The sequence below is a fragment of the Bombus flavifrons genome, chromosome 3 (genome assembly GCF_040668555.2).
Source record: "Bombus flavifrons isolate JBK064 chromosome 3, iyBomFlav1_principal, whole genome shotgun sequence".
NCBI lineage: Eukaryota > Metazoa > Arthropoda > Insecta > Hymenoptera > Apidae > Bombus > Bombus flavifrons.
The window spans coordinates 12,122,251-12,145,280 of record NC_138444.1 but is presented as its reverse complement, the minus strand read 5'-3'; the positions used below and the strand labels follow the sequence as shown (position 1 = coordinate 12,145,280).

Below are 23,030 nucleotides of genomic sequence, written 5' to 3'. Positions count from 1 at the left end.
TCGTATGTATAGGGTAAGGTTTGGGTTATTTGATTCGGTTTGGGTTATTTGAATTTCAGTATTTTAAAATTCGACACTGTATCTTGTATAGAATAATTAAACTCATTGTATATTATAGGTAGATTGCGGGTATTTATGCATCTTATTTGAAAGAACAAGAAGACTCACGAAAGTATTCGAACACTTGTCATGGAATTTTTTTGATGAATATATTATATAGATTATATGGAATTTTTTGAAATTTCCTTAGTATTATAATTTGAAACCAATCTGAAAATGTATATGAAAGTCTTTGTAAGACACTTATTACAAATATAAACTTAGTGAAAAATTAGTATACATTATGAATAGTAGTCTTAAATATGCAATTAGTGCTAAAGTGATGGTTCTACTATATATAGCAGGAAATTAATATAGTGAATAATTGTCTATTTAAATACTTTGGTGATTTTTGCGACGAAAGTTCGCCAATATAATCATTAATGAGATATGCTAATGAGATTTCAAAATGTTTTGTATAATATATACATATATAAAAAGGATTCTAGTATTGTTCGAATATGACAACGAAATAAATAAAATAACAGAAATTAAGTATATACATTCTATTGAATTATAATAATTGTAATTGAGATACTAATATTAACTGTACGAACTTGTTACCTTTTAATGTGTAATGGAAATATCCTCATGGAAAGTTATGGCTATCAAGCTGTCAATTTGTACAATATATTTCACCGTTTATCACGCCATTCATAACAAATTAAGTAGTCTGTTCTCAAACGTAAGTCGCTTAAAAATTTGTTCGCAACGGAATTTTGCAAATTAAAAGGCAAATTGCTTAATTTAACCAAAATATTCTAGCACTCAAATAATCCTACCTTACGCTATATTCGCATTAGAATTGAATCAATGTTACAAATCGATATTTCTTTTTTATAAGGATGTATATGCAATATATGATAGTACACATTAATAGAGAAGAAAACACGATGAATTTTGGAGGATTAACTTTTTGAAGAAGAATGATCGAAAAGATTAAACGTCGATGAAAAAGCGATAGTAAACATACATATATAGTTCAGAAAAAAGAGAGTCGATATTGTTGTGATCGTGAAAGAGGCTAATTAATGGCGCCAGCATTGGGCCATGTCTTCTTTGGCCCGGACTTCCTTTTCCAAAAATACGAGCTGCAGGATAAACGTCTAAGGTGATTCAACGTCGTCGTAATCTTTGGCACGGTGTAAAGTGGCTAAAAAACGGTAATCGGTTAAACGAGCAAGTGAAAGGAAATTGGCACGCGTACTGCCACCGATTGTGAAAGCTTCAATGTCAAATCGTATGCTTTTAATTGCATTAAAAATCGGATATCTCGCATTCGACGAATATTTCGAGTTATAGCGAATAACCAAACAAATCGGAACCTTTACTCAATATTAAATTGTTTTTTACAATTATTTCGAGTTATAGCGAATAACCAAACAAATCGGAACCTTTACTCAATATTAAATTGTTTTTTACAATTTTGTGCATTCGTATATTTAGACGCGCGCGCACGTATTGCGAAATATGTAATTATAACCTTGCATTCCATCGAATGCTTGTACGAGTGATTTCATTACCAACAATTAACATGTTGCTCCTATTAGTTGGCAATCGCGCGCAAATCTGCCGGTAAAATCGTTTCTATACACGTGGCTATCGTGCACACGTTTCCGTACTAATTCTATGCGTGTGCATTTATACACATATGTATATGCACGTGTATTCATTTATTGTACCATGTATGTACATATGTATCTGGAAAAGTTCGTATGCCTTGAAAAGAAATTTATATTCGTCAAAACACTGCGATATACGGTTCACGAAAACATTCGGACACTTGCAGAAATATTTCGTGAATATATCATTCGTGTTGTACGGAACATTTTGAAATTTCATTGGCATTGTATATAATGAGATTTCTATATACATTTTCAGATTGATATCAAATTTGATCAGTATAATTAGCATATATAATCAGTAGACTCCTAATTTTTATGCAATTTTATATTTCAACATAACTAAAGAAGTAAAGAACCTACATGAGAATTTCTTTGTCCCATTAAATGTTATAATGCCTCGCTTTGAATATTTTTTACATTTCACTTTTTACATTTTTGCATATTATGTACATTTTGTACATTTATGTACCTTCAAATTACCCACAAATGCATGAAAATCCGCAGTCTAATAATTAGTATGAGCTACTATCTTTTCAAGACACGCGTTTCAAACTACGTTTTTAAAAAGCAAACTTTTATAGAAGAGAATATTTTTAATAAGAGATACGATACAAATTTTAAAACGTTTTATTGAAATAATAAATAAAAATTCTATTTGTTACGTCCGGTGACTCTACGTAAACCAGTAATCTTAAGGAACTGTCATAGAACTAACCATTTGTATTTTACTATTAGGGCCCTCCATTGTTATAAGATACATTCAGGTCGAGACGTTCCTCAGTCGAGACGTATTGTTCCATCAGATAAAAAAAAGGGTCTGGTCAGGTTTCCTCATGTTGAATGGTCATTTTCATCTGTAAGCGACCGGTATTGGGGCGACCAATACCCAGCAATAATTTTCCTTTGCGACAGCATTGTCACCGAACTTCACTTTCCATCTTTAGATCAATCAACATCTCTTGACTAGTTTTTCAGCCTTAGACCATTTGTCATTTGTTTAACTTATTGTTAACTTGTTGCCTTAGTCATTTGTTTAACTTTTTGCTAACTTGTTGCCTTAGTCATTTGTTTAACTCATATTTATACGCACTGAGCGTAACTGTCTATGTCTACAAAATTGTTGGAATAAAGTGTATATTGTAACCTGTTACTTCAGTGTTATAATCAGTTCAACCACTTCTATTATTCTAAACGAAATAGGGGATCGATCATTTCGGTCGAACACTATTTATTATTAGTAGATCGCGGATGTTTATGCATTTATGGAAAATTTAGAATTGTAAAAATGTATATAACATGTAAAAATATATAAAATATTCAAAATAAATTTCTCATTATAATATTTAATGACTGGAACAAATTTTTGTATAGGTTATATTCCTTTAGTTAAACTCACAAAAATATAAAATTGCATAAACATTTGCAGTCCAATTATGTATTAACTATTGAGAGACAGAGACCTATATTGATTTTATTTTTAGAGGTATTTTCGATAGTGCACAAGGTGCACAGAATGGAAGAGGAATGCCCCCAGGAGAATAGAAGAGACGAGACAATGATGCAGACTACGGTCACGGGACCGAATACCTCATCGGATAACGTTTGCGACAATGGAGCACGTGTTTCCTGTCAAGAAGAGTTCACGTGTTCTTTGTATATCTCGCGTGCCGTCGGACCGCAAGGTCAAGTGCAAGGAATACCAGGTGGCAAATTGCCTACTTCTTTATTTAGCGTATCCTCCACTTGCATAAGTGGCCATACGTACATTTATAATATACAATGTGCCTAAAATTTGCACAGTAGTTGCAAGAAGTATTTAGACACCATTATATTTACTACAGAATTTACTTTGGCTTACCAAAGTATTTAAGCATTCTATGTTCATATTGTATGTGTTATACATTTTGAAATTTTATTAGCACTGCAACGAGACTATCATGATTATATTGGTCAAATTTCAGACCAATCTGAAAATGTACCTAAAAATTACAAGATATTTGCAATAAATATCTTGTAATTTTTATCTTAAGTATAGAATAAATGTTAAAAATGGTCCTATTGAACACTGAGATTTATTAATATAACGGATCGTTTAAATACTTTTGTGGTCCCTGTAAAATAAATGCTTAGACTAAATATCTTGTAATTTTTATATACATTTTCAGATTTATTTCAAACTTGACCAATATAGTGAATTTTCAATGTTTCACATAACACGCATTATATATTTATAAAAGATGTCTACAACTTTGCCTGCACATATACTAATTAATTATATCTAAATAATTAAATTTCATATCGTTTGATTGTACCGTCATATGACTGCAAAAATTTAATACTGTAAAAATGATATTTATTGATAAATAAGAATACGTGCAAATACTTTTTGCAGGTATTGTATGTTTTTTTTTCTTCGATACGATAACTGAAATTATGCAATCGGTATGCTGTTACGTCAGAGTGTGTCAGTTCTACCTCGTGTTTGAGAAATGCTTCTCAAAGCATGCTGCGACAAAGAAATAGTTTTACGATATTAGTTCCCCTTGACGGTAGATGTTTAGATCTTGTTAGAGTTGACGAATAAGTTATGCCAGGTGGCGAGCTGCTACGTTCCAATCTAGAAGATGAGATCCGCGCGTCCGATCCATTGGCAGCCTGGCACGTGTCTGAAACACCGTGTGGCCTGATTGCGGCGTTCACACGCGAAGCTGACGCAGAGAAACTGTTGCAGCGTGGCGATTTGGCGCGTATTTTCGAAGGACCCGTACAAGTAGATACAATAGATGTAGTAGATGTAAATATGTTCCTAGTTAGCGATACTCTACTCTATGATAACAAAAATCGATGGGTAATGCAAAAGTATAGTTAACGTGTTCATTACTGCTCGAATTTATTATTTTATTTCTTATAAATAGATTATGAATTCGTTTATACATTTATAGAAAATTTAATGAAATGTACAGAATACAGATAGTATACAAAAATATAATGAAATGTACAGGATACAGATAGTATACAAAAATATAAAGAAATGACCAGGTCATATTTCTTACATAATTGATGAAAATTTAATAAAATATTCGACATCGTGTATATATCGTGAAACTATGTGCTCTTTTATTGAATTTAACGCGAAGTGAACGTGTTATATTTAAAAATATAAAGAAATATGTACATATACAATACGTAAGCTTGTCATTTTTCTAATTTCCTTAATAATTATCCAGGTGTAAAATTTTGATATCATATTTTTCTCTCCGTACTGAAGAGTAACTATGCAAATGTACAAATTTAACAGTAAATTGCGTATGACATTACCATATAAATGTTACTTCACGTTGTAATCGGCCGCTTTCCTCTTCGCTTTCTCTTATGCAAGAAAATGAGATAACCGAGCTTACACAACGTAGGCTTGTCTCACTAAATCTCTGATCGCTTATGATCATAGGCGATGTTATGAATATTTTATTTGCATATTTATTCCTTTCTCCTCTTTCATTCCTGTCTTTTGCATTCTTTTCAATTAATTATAATGTTTTCTTTTTCAATCAGGTGGCTCGATTCTCAGCAAAGGACTCTCGTTATAGACAGGCGGTTCTTCTTCGTGATGTACCCTGGGCCATTCCACTGCAAGATATTAACTCCGCGCTGACGAAACAGGGAATCACGACAGGAAGCGTTGAACGTTGGCGACAATATATACGCGTCGAGGTAATTACCGCTGGCAAAATGTTGACACGAAAAAGGAAGAGAAAATACATAGATTTTCGTTAAAAGCCCCGTAATCTTAATCAGCCACGTCGTACGATAATTCGCTAAATTTAAACATTAAACGTTAGTTCCATACCACGATGATCTGTGAAATGATCATTAAATAACTTTCAGTAGAAATATTTTAAAGCAATTTTGATTATATTTTAAAGCTATTTATTGCAATAATTGAAATGATCATCGAATAGATATTTAATGAGAAAATATAGATTTTTATAGACAACATTATATAACTTCACATATAAAGTATATATACATATATATAATTTTGTTTATTGCAATAAATAAATCACACAGAAGTAATACCTCAACAATTCCTTTCATAAATATCTAAGAGAGACAGGCAGGAAGTTGTATCGTCTAGTCATTAGCAAGATAAAATCGGGACTGATTAAAATATTCTTCTCAGGTGCTGGACGCCGGGCATTACGAGCTATTGTTGCGTCAAGGACTGGACTTCTTCGGTGCGGCTCGATTCAGTGCCATTCCAGAACGTTGGTGGCGCGGAGGAACCGGAAATGCTGGTGGACCGCTGCAGGCAGGACCGGGAATAGTCAGCAACTTTCTTGAGACATCCAACTTCCAAACGGGAGATGGTGTTCTTCAGTGTTATCGGTGCCAGGGTTTCTGGCACATGGCTGCCAACTGTAGACATCTGCCACGTTGCGTTCGATGCGGAGAGCCTCACAGCGTTGAGTTTTGTCCCAGGCCTCGAAACAATCCTATCTGCTGTCATTGTTCCGGCCCTCATCATGCCGGTAGACATATTTCCTTGTGTGTTAAACGAGGCTACTCGATGATCACTTTATCCAATAAATATTTGGAACTGATATATGAAGGCTACAGATGAAAAACACATTTCCTATCTTTAAAAAAATAATTTTGAGAGACATAAATGGACTGTGGATGTTTATACAATTTAATATTTTTATGAATATAATTGGATAAAATGGAGAATTCCAAATAGAATTTAGAGAAAAGAAATTTAAGATGCTAAACATTGTAACGAGTATCTTGAACATTTTGTATATTTTTACATATTGCATAAATTTTGACACTTTTGAACTTTTCATAAATGCATAAACATCCTTATTGTAAACATTAGACGGGAAAATTACGCCTGGTCGAAGTCTAAGATGTACATATGTGCATACATTTCCTTCTCTTTTTGTCTTTGTCGTAACGTTTTTTAATTTACTGTTCAATATCCTGCTTTATGTATATATTGGCGCTATTTGTTATTAACTTTGACAATAGATATAAAATATGCAATCTATGCAAGTCAGTCAGATCGTCGAGGAGTTAATGAGTTTATTAACATTACACTGCTGATCATATATCTGTTCAATGTATTCATACATTTCCAATTCCAGGCTACCGACAATGTCCGGTTCGGCAGCAACTTTCAAACGCTACGCCTATTAGTATCACGCTGAGCACTACCCGGATTGGAAACCAGTACCCAGTGAACGCGGCTTCCAAGACGAACGCGTCCGCTCACGAGCAGCAGCCCTTGAAATCGAGTCAATCTTAACGAGAAATTACCGCATATCAATGTATCAATTCTGTCCATACATTGACCTTAGGCTCTCGTAAATTGCACGTTTATCGATATTTATAGGTGTGCTACGGTCAGCTACAGAGTTTCTAAGCTCGCGTTCAATTCTTAAATGAAACAAAGAAACTAACGTACCAATGAACATTCTTTTCTATCTCTTTTACATGTATTTTTAACGATTTTTTTATAACTTTTAATCGTCGTATAATTACTCTCGTGGAATCATTTAAATTGAAGATAATAAATCCATTAGAAAAATAGCAACTTTCTAATTGAAGATCACACGGGAAAAATATGATAAGTCCATTTTTGTTTATCTTACAATCAAATTCGATGATATAAACCTTTTAAAAATACGTGATAAGTCTACAATATTTTATAAAGAATAATATTAATTTAGTTGTTATGTTAGTTTAACTTAATTAATATTAGTCTATATATGACTAATGTTATTAATACCTTTTAAATGTCCGAGAGAATAATAAAACCACATTTTTAATGACAGTTTTAATGACATTTTGAAGACAGTTTTGATGTTTGACAACATATACGATAAATGTGACTTATCATGTGTTTCACATGTGGCCTTCAATTTGTTTCAATGTACGAATAGAAATTACATAGAGATTTTCGAGATCCACGGAGACATTCCGTTGAAATTAGCCATGTTTAGTAGTCAGACAATTCTCTACTCTTCGTCCCACTTTCTTCGTCCTAGTCTTTTCGAATCTGGGTTCCCCCCAGGTGGGATTCAGATATATCGTTGTTCATCGGTCAGTTAGTGAGTACTTTATACAGTTCGTGTTGATAAAAGAATGAGAATGGAGGGGCCTCAGCAGGTATATACCTGCGAATTCTCTAGATCGATAAGTCGAGGTGGGGAGGGCGCGATTCTCACCACACGCCGTTCCACCAGCTCAGCTTGGGGCCGCTCAGGAGATTTTCAGAAACTTATTGAGTTCTACACGAATCCCGATTCCACCGGCGACAACACTCGACTTCCAGATTTTACCTGCGTGCATTATAGATATGTTAAACGCATAGTTCAGAGCGACGGCACATTGAATCTTTATATATCTGGATCTTATGTCTTCATAGTTGTGTTAAGGAAAATTCAAACTTATAGTGTGCTTCTCGTTGAGTGTAACCACCATGCAATTGAAACCTCAAGAATGAAAAGGATGGAAAAGACCGGTCAGGTATGGTCACTTTAGGGTTGACAACTTTTAGATTTTAGAAAGCAGATAAAATACGTATTGTAACATTGCAATAGAAAGTATATAATTAAAGAAATATATAATATGTTACCATAATATGTAAGCAAATGTGTGTACGAAAAATCTTGCTGAATTTTAAGTTATGCTATTTGGAGGTATATATGCTTTGAAACTAGTTTAATATTCACTTTTACTCTTTTCCACGCTAAACTTTGTATAGAAGTTATGTAATTCTTGGTATTGAGTTTTCATAGTAGACTGCCACGTAATATTTAATAGGTTTGTCCCCTTTCTTTGATGAGTTCAGTGTCTTTAGTTAGTTTACTCGAATGTTTCTTTTCCCTATACTTTTTCCGTTTAAATACCACGCTTTGACAATGAAATGTTTCCGTGAAACGATAAAGCAAATGATCATAGGTATTCCCATATCTGTTTCTAATAATGGGGTGAAGAAACATTAATGCTAGTCCTCTAATAATAATTGGTACTGTTTTGCAGCAGCCGTGATTAGAAAGGGAAATCCTCGAAGGCGACCACGATTAAAATAATCATTTGAATAAATTAAAAGCACAGAAACATTTCTTATTCAGAATTCAAGGCAACGAGGATCGATTCCATTTATAAGCGAGGTACACTTCCATCGAATTGACGATGCAATGCGTATTTTCCCTGCACCGATTTTGCAATTTTTCTTTCCTCCGTTTGTCACACGGATAATAACAATTTCCGGCATGAAAATCTCGAGGATGTGATTAAAAAGATCATGCGGAAAGATTAATATTCTTAGTGCAGCACGGATCAAAGAATAGACATGATCTCCACGAGTTGGATATTCTTCTTGGTTGTGACCATAAGCTCTAACAGTGTTCAGCAGCCGATATTCTTCAAAAATCCTTTCAAAGGACTGAATGGTATTGTTCCGAGGACTAACGCGTACAACAGGAACGAGATTAGAGCCGTTTATTACTATGATCAAACTGTTGCGGTGGTCGATCTCGGAACAAACAACGAACTACATAATTGCAACCTGATCGAAGTATAGTAAGTGTCTTCAATTAGTTTTAGAGCTATGTTTATGCATGAATAAGAAATTAGATCGGTATCTTTAGTGAGCAAGAAGAGGCTAATGAAGTTTTAAGAAATCTGACGTCAACTGCAGTCCCACAGCTGGTATCCTTCGAACAAATGACGAAGCTCATGCAACAGTGCGAGTTATTGGACAAAATCCAGCACGATACGTTATCCACTGAGATGTCCAACACTGAGAACAAAGGTAGTCATGGTGTGGGTAGCGTGTTGTCTCTTCTCTCAGGCATCTTGCCAGGTAAATTTTTATAATTACTAGTTATTTTGTATGGTATTTATAATTCACATCTGCTGAGGTAAACTTTAACGGTGTCGCCGTTGGTAGGTACAAAATGGTGCGGCACCGGAGACATCGCTGAGAACTACCACGATTTAGGTCATGAAGCTCAAATTGATAGGTCAGTGCGAATATATTATAGTTATCAGAGCTACGAAAAGATTACGGTTGATTAAACGACAAAGATTTTAACATATTTTATTTTTCTAGATGTTGTCGCAGTCATGATCTTTGCCCTGTAAAAATCCGAGCTCAACAAACGCGATACAATCTCACCAATTATTCTATATATACCAAGTAAGAAAATATTATAAGTTTTTATTTATGTATTCGTATAATTGTTTTGTGTAATAATAATCGTATACTAATCGTTATAATTCGTAGAACTGTTTATGATTATTGGTGCTTGACATGAATTTTGTTCTTACCTTTGTAGATCGCACTGTGTGTGTGACGAGGCGCTGTATCATTGTTTGAAAGCTACAACGAATCCGACAGCGCAAGTAATGGGTCGTATATACTTTAATGTAATAAAAGTACCTTGCATCGAGGATGTATCGGAGGATACTTTGGAGAAACATACATCGATAAGAATGGGACGACGATTTATTCCTGTTCAAATGAGTTATTAAAACGAATGCAACATTGCAAAATGTTACCAACAATTTTCATATTTTTATACCGTCGCTAATATAAAGAGTGAAATTGGGAAGGAAGATTTACTGTCGTATAAATATTATACATATGTAAATATAATAATTATAAAGCTTACGCGATTCCGGCTCGATTAGTTGAATCAGTACCTATTGATACTGCTGAGTTGTAGATAAAATTGCTTGTTTCAAAAATGACAATCGAGGAACGATGTTTTGTATCATTTCCTTAATGTCAAAAGAATTGTGATTATAAAGATTACCTGTAAAAAGTATTTATTTTTGTCTGTATTTACAAAATTATTATCTTTGTAATGTAACAATAAAGTATTTCTCATTACCTATTAACCATAATGTTTCTTTTCTGATGTGTATATATTGGCATGAAAGCAATTTATTGATCAATATCTCTAAATCTGATTGGGAATATTTTGGATTTTCTAATAGAAATTTTGCCAATTGTCCGGATGTCTCTTGCACAGTATTGGCCAATATTCTTATACATGCTGTAATCTAAAATAAAGAAGAACTTTAATATCATAAGTCGAGTATAAATATATGTTAATATTAATGGAGTCGTGTGCTCACAAATAGGAAGTTGTTTGTATTATTTTCATATAAATAATCCACTATCAAAGGTACTACATTATATAAAGAGGAGTTACAAGATTGTTGTGAAGATAATAATGCTAGCAACCAAATAAGGTATGGATCTTCAAACGAAAGAGTTCTTCTTATAGTAGCATTAGCAAGTTCAATCATCTCGTTATCTCTAAAAGCATTTGTACAATTAGTGAAATATATTTAAATAGTTTTAAAATAATTAAGTAAGAAGAATAGTTATTACTGGATGTATTTAGAACCAATATGAACATAATGCATGGCTGTATAAGCTACTGAAGGCACGATCATATTATCACAGTTATGCATCAGGGATATAATATATTTTAAGCAATCTTGGGCATGGAAAATTTCAAATGCTTTACTGCTTCCCGAAATCAGATTTCCCATCGTCCATATACAAACTTCCTAATGAGAAAACATATCATTAGCTTTATTAGTATATGTGATAGCATTATGATCATTTTATAACTTACCAATAGAGGATAGTTTAAGGTATCTAATTCTGTAACAAGATATGGTCCAATGCTTTTAGTTAATGCAATACATGCCTTAGAATTTCCAAGTGCTATATTACAAGAACAGCTAGCAGCACATAACTGCAATGCATTGTTATTACTAGATAAATCACGTACCAAGGCAAATAAGATATTGTTCACTTTTAAAAAAGAATTAACATTGTCCTCGCTCTAACAAAGAATGAAAAGTCATGTTAATATACTTATTAACTACAATGCATTTGATATATATGTATCTTTAAATTATAACCTGAATGAGAGCGTTTTGAAGTTGACCATAATCTTCGATAGATAATGTTCTCTTTTTAAGAGCTTTTGCCTTTTCAACGACGAACTCTGTTGTAAATGACGAATTTGTCATAAGGTTTCCTAAAGCCACACGATTTTTGTTCCATGTTTTCGTACGATTTTGCCCCCTTTCCGTGTGAACCAATTCTCTCACACTTTCCCTAATAACCTCGACAGTATTTTCTTTAGTTGATTCTTCTATCTCCATCTTCTTTATAATTATTTGAATAACTATAAAAAATTATGCGAACAATAATTATAAAAATTATTTTACAGAGAACCGGTTTTAACAGTGATGCCTCATTGTACGGTGTTTATAAAGTGTTGATATTTAAATGTGACCAATCAGAAAATTGCAGTCAGCTGATCGAAGTCATATATATATATATATATGCCGGAGACAAAAGGACATTGGGGCCTTTCTTTTAGAATGTTTGGGAAGGTCCCCAATACTTTAGTCCAGACTTTTTATTATAGCTGTACTTAAATAATAAAACAGAGAAATAGTTGTTTATGATTTAATCCGAGTATGGGTGTCCAAGATTTATGACAGTGGGCTTGGGCTCGAAGTAACATAACGGGTCGCTGAACGTAGCCACGATCACGGGAAGGACGTGTACCTAACAGAGATATGGGGTAATTAAATAGCTCTCCTTAAAAACAAAGATTGACTCGAGGGATACAGTGAGGTACGGAAAGGAGTATATAAGGGCAGTTCCACTTGGACTGAGTTTCAGTCAAATAAGTTCTATTTGTACTGGGAACACGAAGTACGTTGAGACACACCCGAATCGTGGATCGGTAAGTTGAGTTCGACTTAGGCTGTGGCAGAAATCGCATTCGTTATCCCGTTGACCGTGGATTCGTTATCGAACTTAAATTCATTTTCATCAACATCTCGATTATCTCATCACCGCTATTACTTGTTAAACTGTAGTAATTACATTTGTATCAGTAAGATATCATCTATGGTACATTACAACGATGGCCAATTCACGGGAAGATTCATTATACGCCCCTAACTCTAATGATAACCCGACATATATAACAATGTTATGTTTGGAATGTCTGATAGATAATGCAATTATTAAGAAAACTACAAATGGCTAATTTCAATTCTATAATATTTCATAATATTTAAGAATGATGCTTTATTTATATTTAAGAATGTTAAGGAATGAAGTTTAAAAGTCGTTCGAGACAAGGTCGTTAACCAGCCCAGTATCTTCATCCTCATCTTCGTCTTCTTGAATTCGATAAATCGATAGAATATTATATATAGCATTCGGAAACGTGGCTGCAGGACCAAGTACGTGTAAACGTATGTCACACTTTTCCAGCGTATATTTCCACTTTAATTCGGTACGTTGAGGAAGTATCATTCCCTAAAAAGATATACAAAAGGATAGTTATATTGAAATCTAATTATCGTATAATAATATAATTTTATAATTTTAAATATAATTTTAAAAACCTGAAACTCATTAGCTGTGCAACCAAGAACACGTTCAGCCGCATCTCCGGACAATCGACAGCCAATAAGATAACCTGTGTTGTCTTTTAAATTGACTTTTAAATTGAGGCTTATCGTGTTTAGAGGCACGCGAGTTCCATTGCCTGATGGACATTCGAGATTCATACACGAATCCCGATTATCATCAATGACTTTCTTACATAAGGCGCTAAGAGAGACGAGGAATTGTAAAGCTACTATGTTAAAAAATATTGATTATTGAGGGAAAAGAAAATAAATTAACCATCTAATCGATAGTATTCCAGGGCTTAAGGTCTCCACATTTATATCCATTACATATGCCTTTAAAATCGTAGCGAATTGAATCCTTTCTCCTTGTTTCGGTTTTTTATTCAGTTTTTCAGAAATTTCTCTTATGGTCATTACATTTGTAATTGTATCAGCTGTGGAAATGGATTTTGGGTAATATTAATTCAAGCTTTGTATACAATTACAAGTGCATGAAACGATACAAATCACATGTAAATGAACAAATTTATAGAATGTGAATAATTGTTCTTACGATTTGGTGTCGCGAAATTTCCAGACATAATATCATTATCATAACACTGCACCGTGTTTCTTATGGCTGTGCATTGCGGTATATCAGGATTCTCGGTGATCATTGTTTTTCTAGCTGTGAATATACATACATATAGATGATATCATATGGAAACTTTCCCTGCTACTTTGACTTTTTGAATTACAACCTATAGATAAAAGAGTTTTTTTCTTGAAATTATCGTACGCGATACGAGCATCCACGAGGAGAAGCACAATATGTTTTGGTTCCCATAACGCAGCTCTTTCGATCCATTCATTTTCCCAAAGTACTAAGGACGCTACTTTGTCCGTTGATCCGTCTACTACCTCAAAGTTACGAAACTTTATACTCTTTCCGTCACGTGTTATTGCGTTTCGAATATCACTGACCTATCAAACATGAAATTTACATTATCTTTCAATTAAGAAAATAATATAGAAATTTAAATCTCAAAATATATTTTCTATCTGGAATATTAGAATTAAATATATTTGTGTTGCAAAAATTATGCAAAGGAAAGGAAATTTCTTTGTAGCAGATATAAATATAAAATGAAAATTTCATCGATATCCTCCGATGATTTCTAAATTTAAAGCATACAAAAGTAACAGCTACTATGGTGTCGACATATTGATCGCGTAGCGCTTCCAAGTTTTCAAAAATGCTTTTCAGAGTTCGCAGGCCAGTCAGCTTCTTAATCGGGAGCATCAGCAAAGGTTCATATTCTGCGCGTGTTGGTGCGTCATGAATTTGCACTAGCGAGTTGCCCTCGTTCACCGTTAGACTGCACGAGCTGGACACCCACGGTACAAACGCCTCGTTCCTGTCCTCTGAACGCCGCTCCAACACTTTTGGATTTATAACTTCCACTGTAAGTTAGATTTAAATATGTATAACTTAATTGAATATACATAAATTGACTAACTAGAAAAAAGAGAGTGGTCGAAGATTATAAAAATAGAAATAGATAGGGGAGGAAACAGTTATTTTGTGGCATAAGGATTTACTTAGCTCAAATTTAAATTCAAACTCAAATATTCAAAGTTAGATTCAAATTCGAATATTTAAACTTAAAAAATCCAAATATTCTTTACATTCAAATTCAAATATTCAAATTCAAGTTCAAGAACAAATACAAGATAAGTGCAAATTCAAGTATAAGTACAAGCTCAAGCTCAAGCTCAAGCTCAAGCTCAAGCTCAAGCTCAAGTAAAATTTCAAATACAAATATTGTGTAAATAATGTATCATTAATCATTAATTCTTCACAAACCTACGCTCCCAATATGAAAAGTGGAAGTTAATCTTCTAACAAATAGGGTACTGCCCCATACAGTTACATTTATAGAATCTTCTTTTGAATCGCGTAACGTAAACGTCCATACACCTCGATCACCGTTGTTAACTAAAATTAAAATTTTATTAATCTATCCATACATAAATCGCAAAAGTATTCTCCACGCAAATTTGTTGAGTTTGTTTTTCTAAACTCAATTTAAGTAAAAAATAAAATTCATACATCTCGTACGTGTAGCATCGATCGTTTTCATGTTAAAACTGTTTACAATTATGCCGATTACAAACGCATTTTGCATTCCAGGACGCAAAGATTTTAATGCATGTTTACACACGCTCGACATTATTGATGTTTTTAATTGTGATAATAACTTTATTAAATTGGAACCTTTCTCTGTCCTTAACACTTTGCTTCTGAAACAAACGTAAAATAATTTTTGGCGCTGTTGTTACCAACTATATTTAAATTCAAAATATCAATTAATTGAAAATCGAATCTAACCTAATTATTATCTGCTTAATCTAGTTATTTATCTCTCTAGTGTATAATTATCTATTTTAGAAGACAAAATATTTTTTATTAGAATTATTAACATAAATTATAATATTTAAATATTATTTATTAGAAGAAAAATTATTAGCCAATTACAACAAGGCAGATTTCGAAACATCATTATGAACTAGGCTTAAAATAGATTATGTTCGAACGTTGGCAATCCTGTTGGCGATGATACTTGATTCACTTTCATTGACTTTAGTGACGTCGAATCGGCAGAGTGGGAGGTGATTTTTCCTGCGAAGTTCATGATTTAAGACATTTTCGAAACTGTTACGTGTCAGGATTCATCGAAAACCATGGCTGACAACGAACAGAAAGCGTTACAATTAATAGCCGAGGCCGAGAAGAAGCTAGCATCTTCCAAGAGCTTCCTGGGTTCCCTATTTGGGTACGTTTACTACATCGATTTACTTGAACTCGTCCGCCACTAAATTTCCAATCTCGATTCGCATTATTTATTTACTTCGATTTACAATAAAGATGAACATTATGCCTTTCTTCTTTGCAAAAACATTGTTCTTTTATGATACATTTCTTTCGATTGTTCAATAAATCGTTCATTTCTATGCATTTGCATGTGTATATCTCTATGCGTAGCTATTTCACTGCCGATATAGTGTGTCAAAACTAAATTATGGTGCAGCATAAGAAATATCAAAATCATGAAAGTATGTAATTTTTGCACGTTGTTTTATTCTGATGTATCTATTTTCTTTATTTTTATCTTTTATTTTATTTTTTATTGTCTGTGTACTTTTAATATGTAACAATATTTGTTACTAGATGACTCATGGTGCAATAATTATGTCTTGTATACGAGGTGAAATTTTGAGATACAAATAAATTTCGTTGATATTAAATTTTAATTGTTGAGACGTTTAATATTCTCATTATAGTGGTTCATCGAAGGTTGAAGAAGCTGTAGAATGTTACCAACGTGCTGCAAACTTGTTCAAGATGGCAAAGAATTGGAGTTCAGCAGGGAGTACATTCTATGAAGCAGCAGAATTGCATGCTAAGGCTGGTAGTCGTCACGATGCAGCTACCAATTATGTAGATGCTGCTAATTCTTTCAAGAAATCTGATATAAATGGTACAGTGATAATAACTTTCAACGCTTGCATCTGTAACCAAGGAGTATGAAATCCAATAATAAATTGATTGCATATATTTATAGAGGCAATTAGTTGCCTGTTAAAGGCTATTGAAATTTACACCGACATGGGTCGGTTCACAATGGCAGCCAAGCATCATCAAAGTATAGCTGAGATGTATGAAAGCGAAGCCATGGATCTTGAGAGAGCAGTTCATCATTATGAGCAAGCTGCTGACTACTTTCGTGGAGAGGAGAGCAATTCCTCTGCCAATAAATGTCTTTTGAAAGTTGCACAGTATGCTGCTCAGCTTGAAAATTATGAAAAGGCTATACAAATTTATGAACAGGTAATGTTCCTCTAATAATAATAGGAATTGTGATAAAAAAAGAAGGGATTATAAAGCTTTGTTTTATTTTATTCTACAGGTTGCATCTGCATCTTTAGAAAGTTCTCTGTTAAAATACAGCGCGAAGGAATACTTTTTCCGGGCGGCGCTGTGTCACTTGTGCGTTGATACATTGAACGCGCAACACGCGATTGAACGTTATCAGGAACAATATCCTGCATTCCAAGATTCCAGAGAATACAAATTGATAAAGGTACGAAATATACTGTTATTTATACTCTGTTAAGCAAATATCATAAAATCTTCCTTGTTTAAAAGAAACTCGATATTATACTCTGATATGGTAGATGTTTTAATCTTTATTTCAGACATTAATAGAACACATCGAAGACGAAAACCTCGAAGGTTTTACAGAAGCGGTAAAGGAATACGATTCAATTTCGCGATTGGATCAATGGTACACGACAGTATTATTACGTATTAAAAAGCAAGTTGACGTTAATCCAAATCTACGCTGATCGGTTGTTCCTACTTTACGCTATTTCCTGTCGATGATATTATTAATCCAACTCTATATGTATTCTTTTTTAAATCATATCCTGCTTTCAGTGGAACTTGTAAAGTAGTTTCGTTTTTATATCCAAATATATTTTTCATAACATCTCCTTGCTCTCTTGGCAACTGTTACATGTTTCATCACTTAAGTTATCACGTTACTAATAGAATATTGTCATGAAAAGAGTATAAACGAAAAAGAGAAAGTGAATTTCAAATATTCTATGGACATTAATAGTTCATTTACGATGCCGATATACAAGGCATACAATTAAATATATAAATACATAGTATCGGAACTTTGTTGGCATTATCATACCTATAAATACATAAATAGCTTGCCAAAAAGCCACAGCTTGTACAACTTCATTTTACCGCCTGCGATTGCGATGAATTATTAGGACGAAAACAATGGTTTTCCATGAGTTTAGTCGTTTTAGTAGAATAATGTGGTGCAGTTTTATATATATATATAATATTTTTGAGCGGTTATTGATATTTATTATTAGTAATTTGGAATAATTATTAACAATAACAAATAAGATTTTGTAGTTACAAAAAAAAGTTATAACTTATGTTTCGCCTGGAATTGTTAAAACAAAACGATAGATTGTCAGTTGTTATCTTTACACTGCCAGAGTGTCAGAATAATGAATATGGTGTGCATATTATCTTCTTATGGATTTAATGTATTTTACGTTAGTATCAAATTTTCTTTTTCTTTCTTAAACCTTGATTTTCACAGAATTTTATTTAATCTGAAACTTTAAGTGTATGTATATAGTATGGTTATGATATTTTAATAATTTTTAAAATGGATGGAACATATAATTCATAATGTTGGAAAATGATCATGACATGCATTTAAGTGTAAATATAGTTGTTTCTTCTCTTTTTTCTTTTCTTCCTTTTTGGTTAAGATCGATATTTGTTGGTACTTTCTTATCATTGAAAACTGATTTTGTCAATGTATATTTGTACTTAGAGATATGTAGATTCGAAATAGCTGGTACTAGTGATTAAAAAAAGCGATTATCATTGTAAAAATTTTTAATTTATTTCACCATTAATTTATTGTTATTTAATCAATTGTACGTTGGGAATTTACTACAGCATTTCATATTTAAAACAAGTTACATATATAAATATTCTATTGTTAAGTAGGAATAGAAAATAAATACTTCTGCATGCACAGAAAGTAACGGAGCGTGCACTTCATAAGTATTATTAAAAAAAGAAATGCAACTTTCGATGCACGTAATTAATGCTACATTATCTTTTTCGAATTGTATAAGAAAATTCATTAAATAAAAAAAAATTTATTTATTCTTTGTACACATTTATCTATATATACATACATATATATATATATATATATATTAGTTTAACAGTTGTAATTATTAATCGATAGATAATGAATAACTTATTCATATGATCATGATATGTTTCTCTAAAATCTGAGAGTTAATCAATGGCGCCCAGATTTTCTATTATATTCTACGTATTGTAATATTAAACTGCGTATATCAGATGCGTTCGTTTGAAAACTCTAAAAGTAAATACAACTAAACTTAAGCAAGTCATTTCATCGAATGTGTTCGTAAAAAATTTATAAAATTTAATTACAGCTATGCGTGATTGACACGGTGATGAGAAAAAGTATGTTTATGCGTTCTTTATCTTTTTGTTCGCGAAATATCATTAAAAATTTACTTTAGTTAATTTACTTAAGTCGTATAGCGGAAAGAATTAGCGTGTACGTATGTATGGTGTGAGTACTCTGAATACGTATACCCCTTTTGAAAAAAACAGAAATTAAGTTTTTGTCGTGCATGTAGAAATTTATTTATATATACATATACGTACGTCCGTTATTGTATATTTAGTTTATGTATTGATGATTAAAATGGAATTATGTTACGATAATCGAAGCTCTTCTCGTAATTTGATTTACATTATTGCGTTTGTAAACTGATGACCGCATTGTTAAAGACCTAATAACAATTATATTAACAGCACCACATGATAGAATTTTTTAGTGGCAATATTAACATGCTTGAGAAGTTATAACCCCGTAACAAATAATAAAAAAACGATATCATACCCTACAAAAAAAATATGTAGTAATCAAATACCATTTTTTAAGTGTCTTAAACAATATTCCATAAAATGATCGAGCATTATATGCAACTTTAACGGCAGGCGGAATGTTAGTAATAGACAATATAATAGCGTTCTATATGTCATTCAGAAAATTCCACGAAATAAACTGTTCGAAGCATGTGTAGATTTCTTTTTATATAAAAATTTGCAAAGTGCGTAGCGAATATCAGTGAGCAAATAAAGTTGTAGTTTGTCTTCATATTGTATTACATATAGTTGATCGCATACTACGATAGATTTACTTTGTAAATAAAAATAATTGAATACAAGTTCGTAGTTGCTATCTGTATCATGAATTGTTGTATCTTCACTTTATAAGTTACAATAAAACAAATTAAAAGTACCGAAGTTCCTTTTAAAAGCGAAATGTAATAATTAAAGTCGGATATTAAATAGAACATATAGTGACTCGTGAAAGTACATATTTGAATATTTATTATAAAAGACTTAGATGTATATATATTCTATATGTTATATAAAACAGTTTGAAATTTCATTACTACGATAAGATAAGACTTATAATTATACATATTGGTCAAATTTGACCAATATGATGATGATAGCGAAGTCACTGTTACTAATACATATTCAAAATATTTCATATACAAGTATTCAAATATTTTCGAGAACAAATGTAGTAGCCCTTAACATGTTTAGCACGTAATACGATTGATTCTTATGAAAATTGATATTCTAAACAAATATTTTCAAAATATTTCAAACCTTAATAATAACTACCAAAAATTAATTAGAAAATAGGTTTTAAGATCAGAAGAACATAACAATCTACTATGATTCGAAAATTATAATAACCTTCAAAAAATGTGACGAAAATTTCGACCAATAGGAAGCAAGTATCATAGGAAGCTAGCATTCTCATTGGAAGAAAATATTTCGACATAATATGCACACATATATCTCGCGTATCAAGAATGCGGTCACTGAACTTGTAGGCTTTAATATTTAAATATCGATTAAAAACAATTTCAACCTCAAGGTGTATTCTGAGCAATCGAATAAAAAGCAAAATAAAGAAAACTTAACAAGTATCCGATCGTACTCGTACCAACTCTCAAATATTTAATTTCAATTTTATTTTTTTTTTCTTCGTTTTGCACACAATTCTTGTTTGAAAGGCAGTACTTCACGTGCGGATGTTCGAAGCTTGCTCATCCCAACAGATGTGTTCCGAGCATAGTTCTTGACTTCTTGGTTTTCATTGCAAATTTTACCTCTGGTCAGCCTCGATTCTACAACAAAACACGGAAACAAAATTAATTTGTTTCTGTTACGGATAATCGAGCCCCGGATCATCGAACCTAGCAAGAGTATCTTGCTTATAAATACACGTTCATCCTCGGACAGGTGAGCGATCTACTTTTCGCAACACCATTCCATCGAAAATTTCATCTTCTTCACCTGTTGTAAATTTCTCCGCAAATTTAACCTATGCCTTTCGTATTGCTGTTTTTTCTCTTGGGATACGCTTGATTACGCGAATTAGATCACATCGCAGGTAATCTTTGGCACATCAGTCACCTATTTTATAGGTTGGGTATATATCAGAGTAATCTCGATGAAGAGAAAGTATGTTATAATGATCTATTAAAGAGAAAGGATCGAAGACTGTGCAGTTGAGCTAAGATGCACGATGTCCACGTTTTTTTATGATGTTCATTGCAGCCAGGAGTTTATATGAACCTTATTTTTCATTATCATTGAACACCTTATGTGCTCGTTTTGCTTAAAGATATTTAACAAAATTGATGGCGAAATCTTTAATTTTGTGGAATTTAAGTCCCATCTCATGCGTTGAGAGATTTAACAAATGATCATTTCGGTGTAAATTTTTATGTAATTTTTGTAGATTTGGAAGTATGAACACATTTACAATAATATAACAATTATAACATTATTTCAGAATGGCTCGTGGACAACAAAAGATTCAGTCACAAGCTAAGGCAGCTGAGAAGGCTGCAAAAGTGAAAAAGCAACAAGGACATAGTGCTAATGAACAAAAAAAGGCTGCACAGAAAGCTTTAGTACACGTGTGCATAGTTTGTAAGGTTAGTATGTTATCTATTTTTAATAACCTATATTATAGACTTTAGTGTATTTAAAATTAAAAAATAACAATCTGTTTGTAGGCACAAATGCCAGATCCAAAGACATACAAACAACACTTTGAAAACAAACATCCTAAGAATGACTTACCAGAAGACTTAAAGAATATATGAGAGTGAGATGTTGCGTAAGGATACAGGTTGGGATGGAGCAAGAGCAACAAAAAAATTACTATAAATGACAAAGTGATATAGTTCGACGTTCAACTAATCATTAAATAGTCTCATACAAAAAAATAAATTAAACCTTGTTAGTGTTTAAAATGAACTATTGCACAGTTAACAATTGAATTTTTGTGCACAGCCCAAAATTGTACCATAATTGGTATTCACTTGCAAAACTAAATCTTCTAGTTTTCTTTCAATGATATTCAGTAATGTTTATCAAACACGTGATTGCTAAGTTTTCACTTGATTGAAATATGTATATTGCTAATAAATAAAGTTAATCGATTTAGCAGAATGATTACGAATGTTCATGCATACTTTAATCTTACAAGCAGTGAAAGATTATTTGTTGCATTGGCTTCTTTAACTTAAAAAAAATTAACGTGTATGTCTTGCATTCAGAATAGAATAGAATCAAAGAATTAAATGTAAAAGGGAAGATTTTATCTGCGAGAAACAAGAAACTGCCATTTTACAGTGTTTCTGCCAATTAGTCTACCAATAAAAGTATTGTATCTGTAATATGTTTGGCACATAACTTTTTCTATGAATGATCATTAAGTTCTCATACATTCAAGCCTAATTTTCATTAAAAACATAAATTATGTTTTACGCAGATAATAATAAGATGGAATTTACTAAATATTAGTTTTTTTACAAGACTAAATTTTAGCATTTAGTACTTAAATTCTTTACTGTTTCATACTGAGAATAATTGATTCAATGGACTCTCCTCTCTACATTGTAGGATTTGTTTTTTGTTTTGTAAATGTTTCTGTCTGGCACTGTATATTTGCTATTATGCACTAAAAAAAAAAAACACGGCAAAGCACTGCACAATCATCTAGTATTTAGCAAAGAATCTGTTATTCTCGAGAACTTCCAAATATAATATATTATACCTTTGAAGTATGCTTTTAAAAATTTCTACCAGAATCCCTATTGAAGATTACA

The 23,030-nt window shown here is 32.4% G+C and overlaps 6 protein-coding genes across 7 annotated transcripts; 4 read left to right on the top strand and 2 right to left on the bottom strand.

The window, feature by feature from the left end:
• The first annotated feature begins 1,214 nt into the window (after positions 1-1,214).
• On the top strand, positions 1,215-7,029 carry LOC138178502 (uncharacterized). Its single transcript, XM_069110435.1, has 6 exons — positions 1,215-1,262; positions 3,206-3,427; positions 4,319-4,494; positions 5,277-5,435; positions 5,905-6,253; positions 6,869-7,029. The coding sequence occupies exons 2-6, from the start codon at positions 3,238-3,240 to the stop codon at positions 7,027-7,029; spliced, it is 1,035 nt and encodes a 344-aa protein (XP_068966536.1). The 5' UTR covers positions 1,215-1,262; positions 3,206-3,237.
• LOC138178501 (uncharacterized) lies at positions 4,767-12,107 on the bottom strand. The gene is made up of 7 exons (XM_069110434.1): positions 11,676-12,107; positions 11,384-11,596; positions 11,134-11,315; positions 10,875-11,058; positions 10,628-10,799; positions 5,802-10,549; positions 4,767-5,580 (listed from the first exon to the last, which is right to left on the bottom strand). The coding sequence occupies exons 1-6, from the start codon at positions 11,919-11,921 to the stop codon at positions 10,437-10,439; spliced, it is 1,110 nt and encodes a 369-aa protein (XP_068966535.1). The 5' UTR covers positions 11,922-12,107; the 3' UTR covers positions 4,767-5,580; positions 5,802-10,436.
• LOC138178507 (uncharacterized) lies at positions 9,082-10,465 on the top strand. Its single transcript, XM_069110439.1, has 5 exons — positions 9,082-9,311; positions 9,380-9,594; positions 9,682-9,754; positions 9,844-9,930; positions 10,070-10,465. Exons 1-5 carry the CDS (start codon positions 9,082-9,084, stop codon positions 10,263-10,265), a joined length of 801 nt encoding a protein of 266 aa, XP_068966540.1. The 3' UTR covers positions 10,266-10,465.
• A 661-nt stretch (positions 12,108-12,768) lies between the features above and the next one.
• Positions 12,769-15,499, bottom strand: hdm (meiosis specific with OB domains hold'em). Its single transcript, XM_069110433.1, has 8 exons — positions 15,289-15,499; positions 15,043-15,174; positions 14,371-14,639; positions 13,937-14,159; positions 13,750-13,863; positions 13,471-13,630; positions 13,188-13,395; positions 12,769-13,098 (listed from the first exon to the last, which is right to left on the bottom strand). Exons 1-8 carry the CDS (start codon positions 15,407-15,409, stop codon positions 12,898-12,900), a joined length of 1,428 nt encoding a protein of 475 aa, XP_068966534.1. The 5' UTR covers positions 15,410-15,499; the 3' UTR covers positions 12,769-12,897.
• On the top strand, positions 14,625-18,669 carry alphaSnap (Alpha-soluble NSF attachment protein). Its single transcript, XM_069110437.1, has 6 exons — positions 14,625-14,641; positions 15,824-16,012; positions 16,521-16,717; positions 16,802-17,067; positions 17,147-17,320; positions 17,436-18,669. The coding sequence occupies exons 2-6, from the start codon at positions 15,921-15,923 to the stop codon at positions 17,583-17,585; spliced, it is 879 nt and encodes a 292-aa protein (XP_068966538.1). The 5' UTR covers positions 14,625-14,641; positions 15,824-15,920; the 3' UTR covers positions 17,586-18,669.
• A 2,183-nt stretch (positions 18,670-20,852) lies between these two features.
• LOC138178270 (zinc finger protein 706) lies at positions 20,853-22,371 on the top strand. 2 transcript variants are annotated; one of them, XM_069109951.1, is made up of 3 exons: positions 20,853-21,150; positions 21,707-21,851; positions 21,933-22,371. In XM_069109951.1, the coding sequence occupies exons 2-3, from the start codon at positions 21,708-21,710 to the stop codon at positions 22,020-22,022; spliced, it is 234 nt and encodes a 77-aa protein (XP_068966052.1). In that variant the 5' UTR covers positions 20,853-21,150; position 21,707; the 3' UTR covers positions 22,023-22,371. The 2 variants fall into 2 exon arrangements, with proteins under 2 accessions (XP_068966052.1, XP_068966053.1); XM_069109952.1 differs by lacking the exon at positions 20,853-21,150 and adding an exon at positions 21,171-21,301.
• Positions 22,372-23,030: the final 659 nt, after the last annotated feature.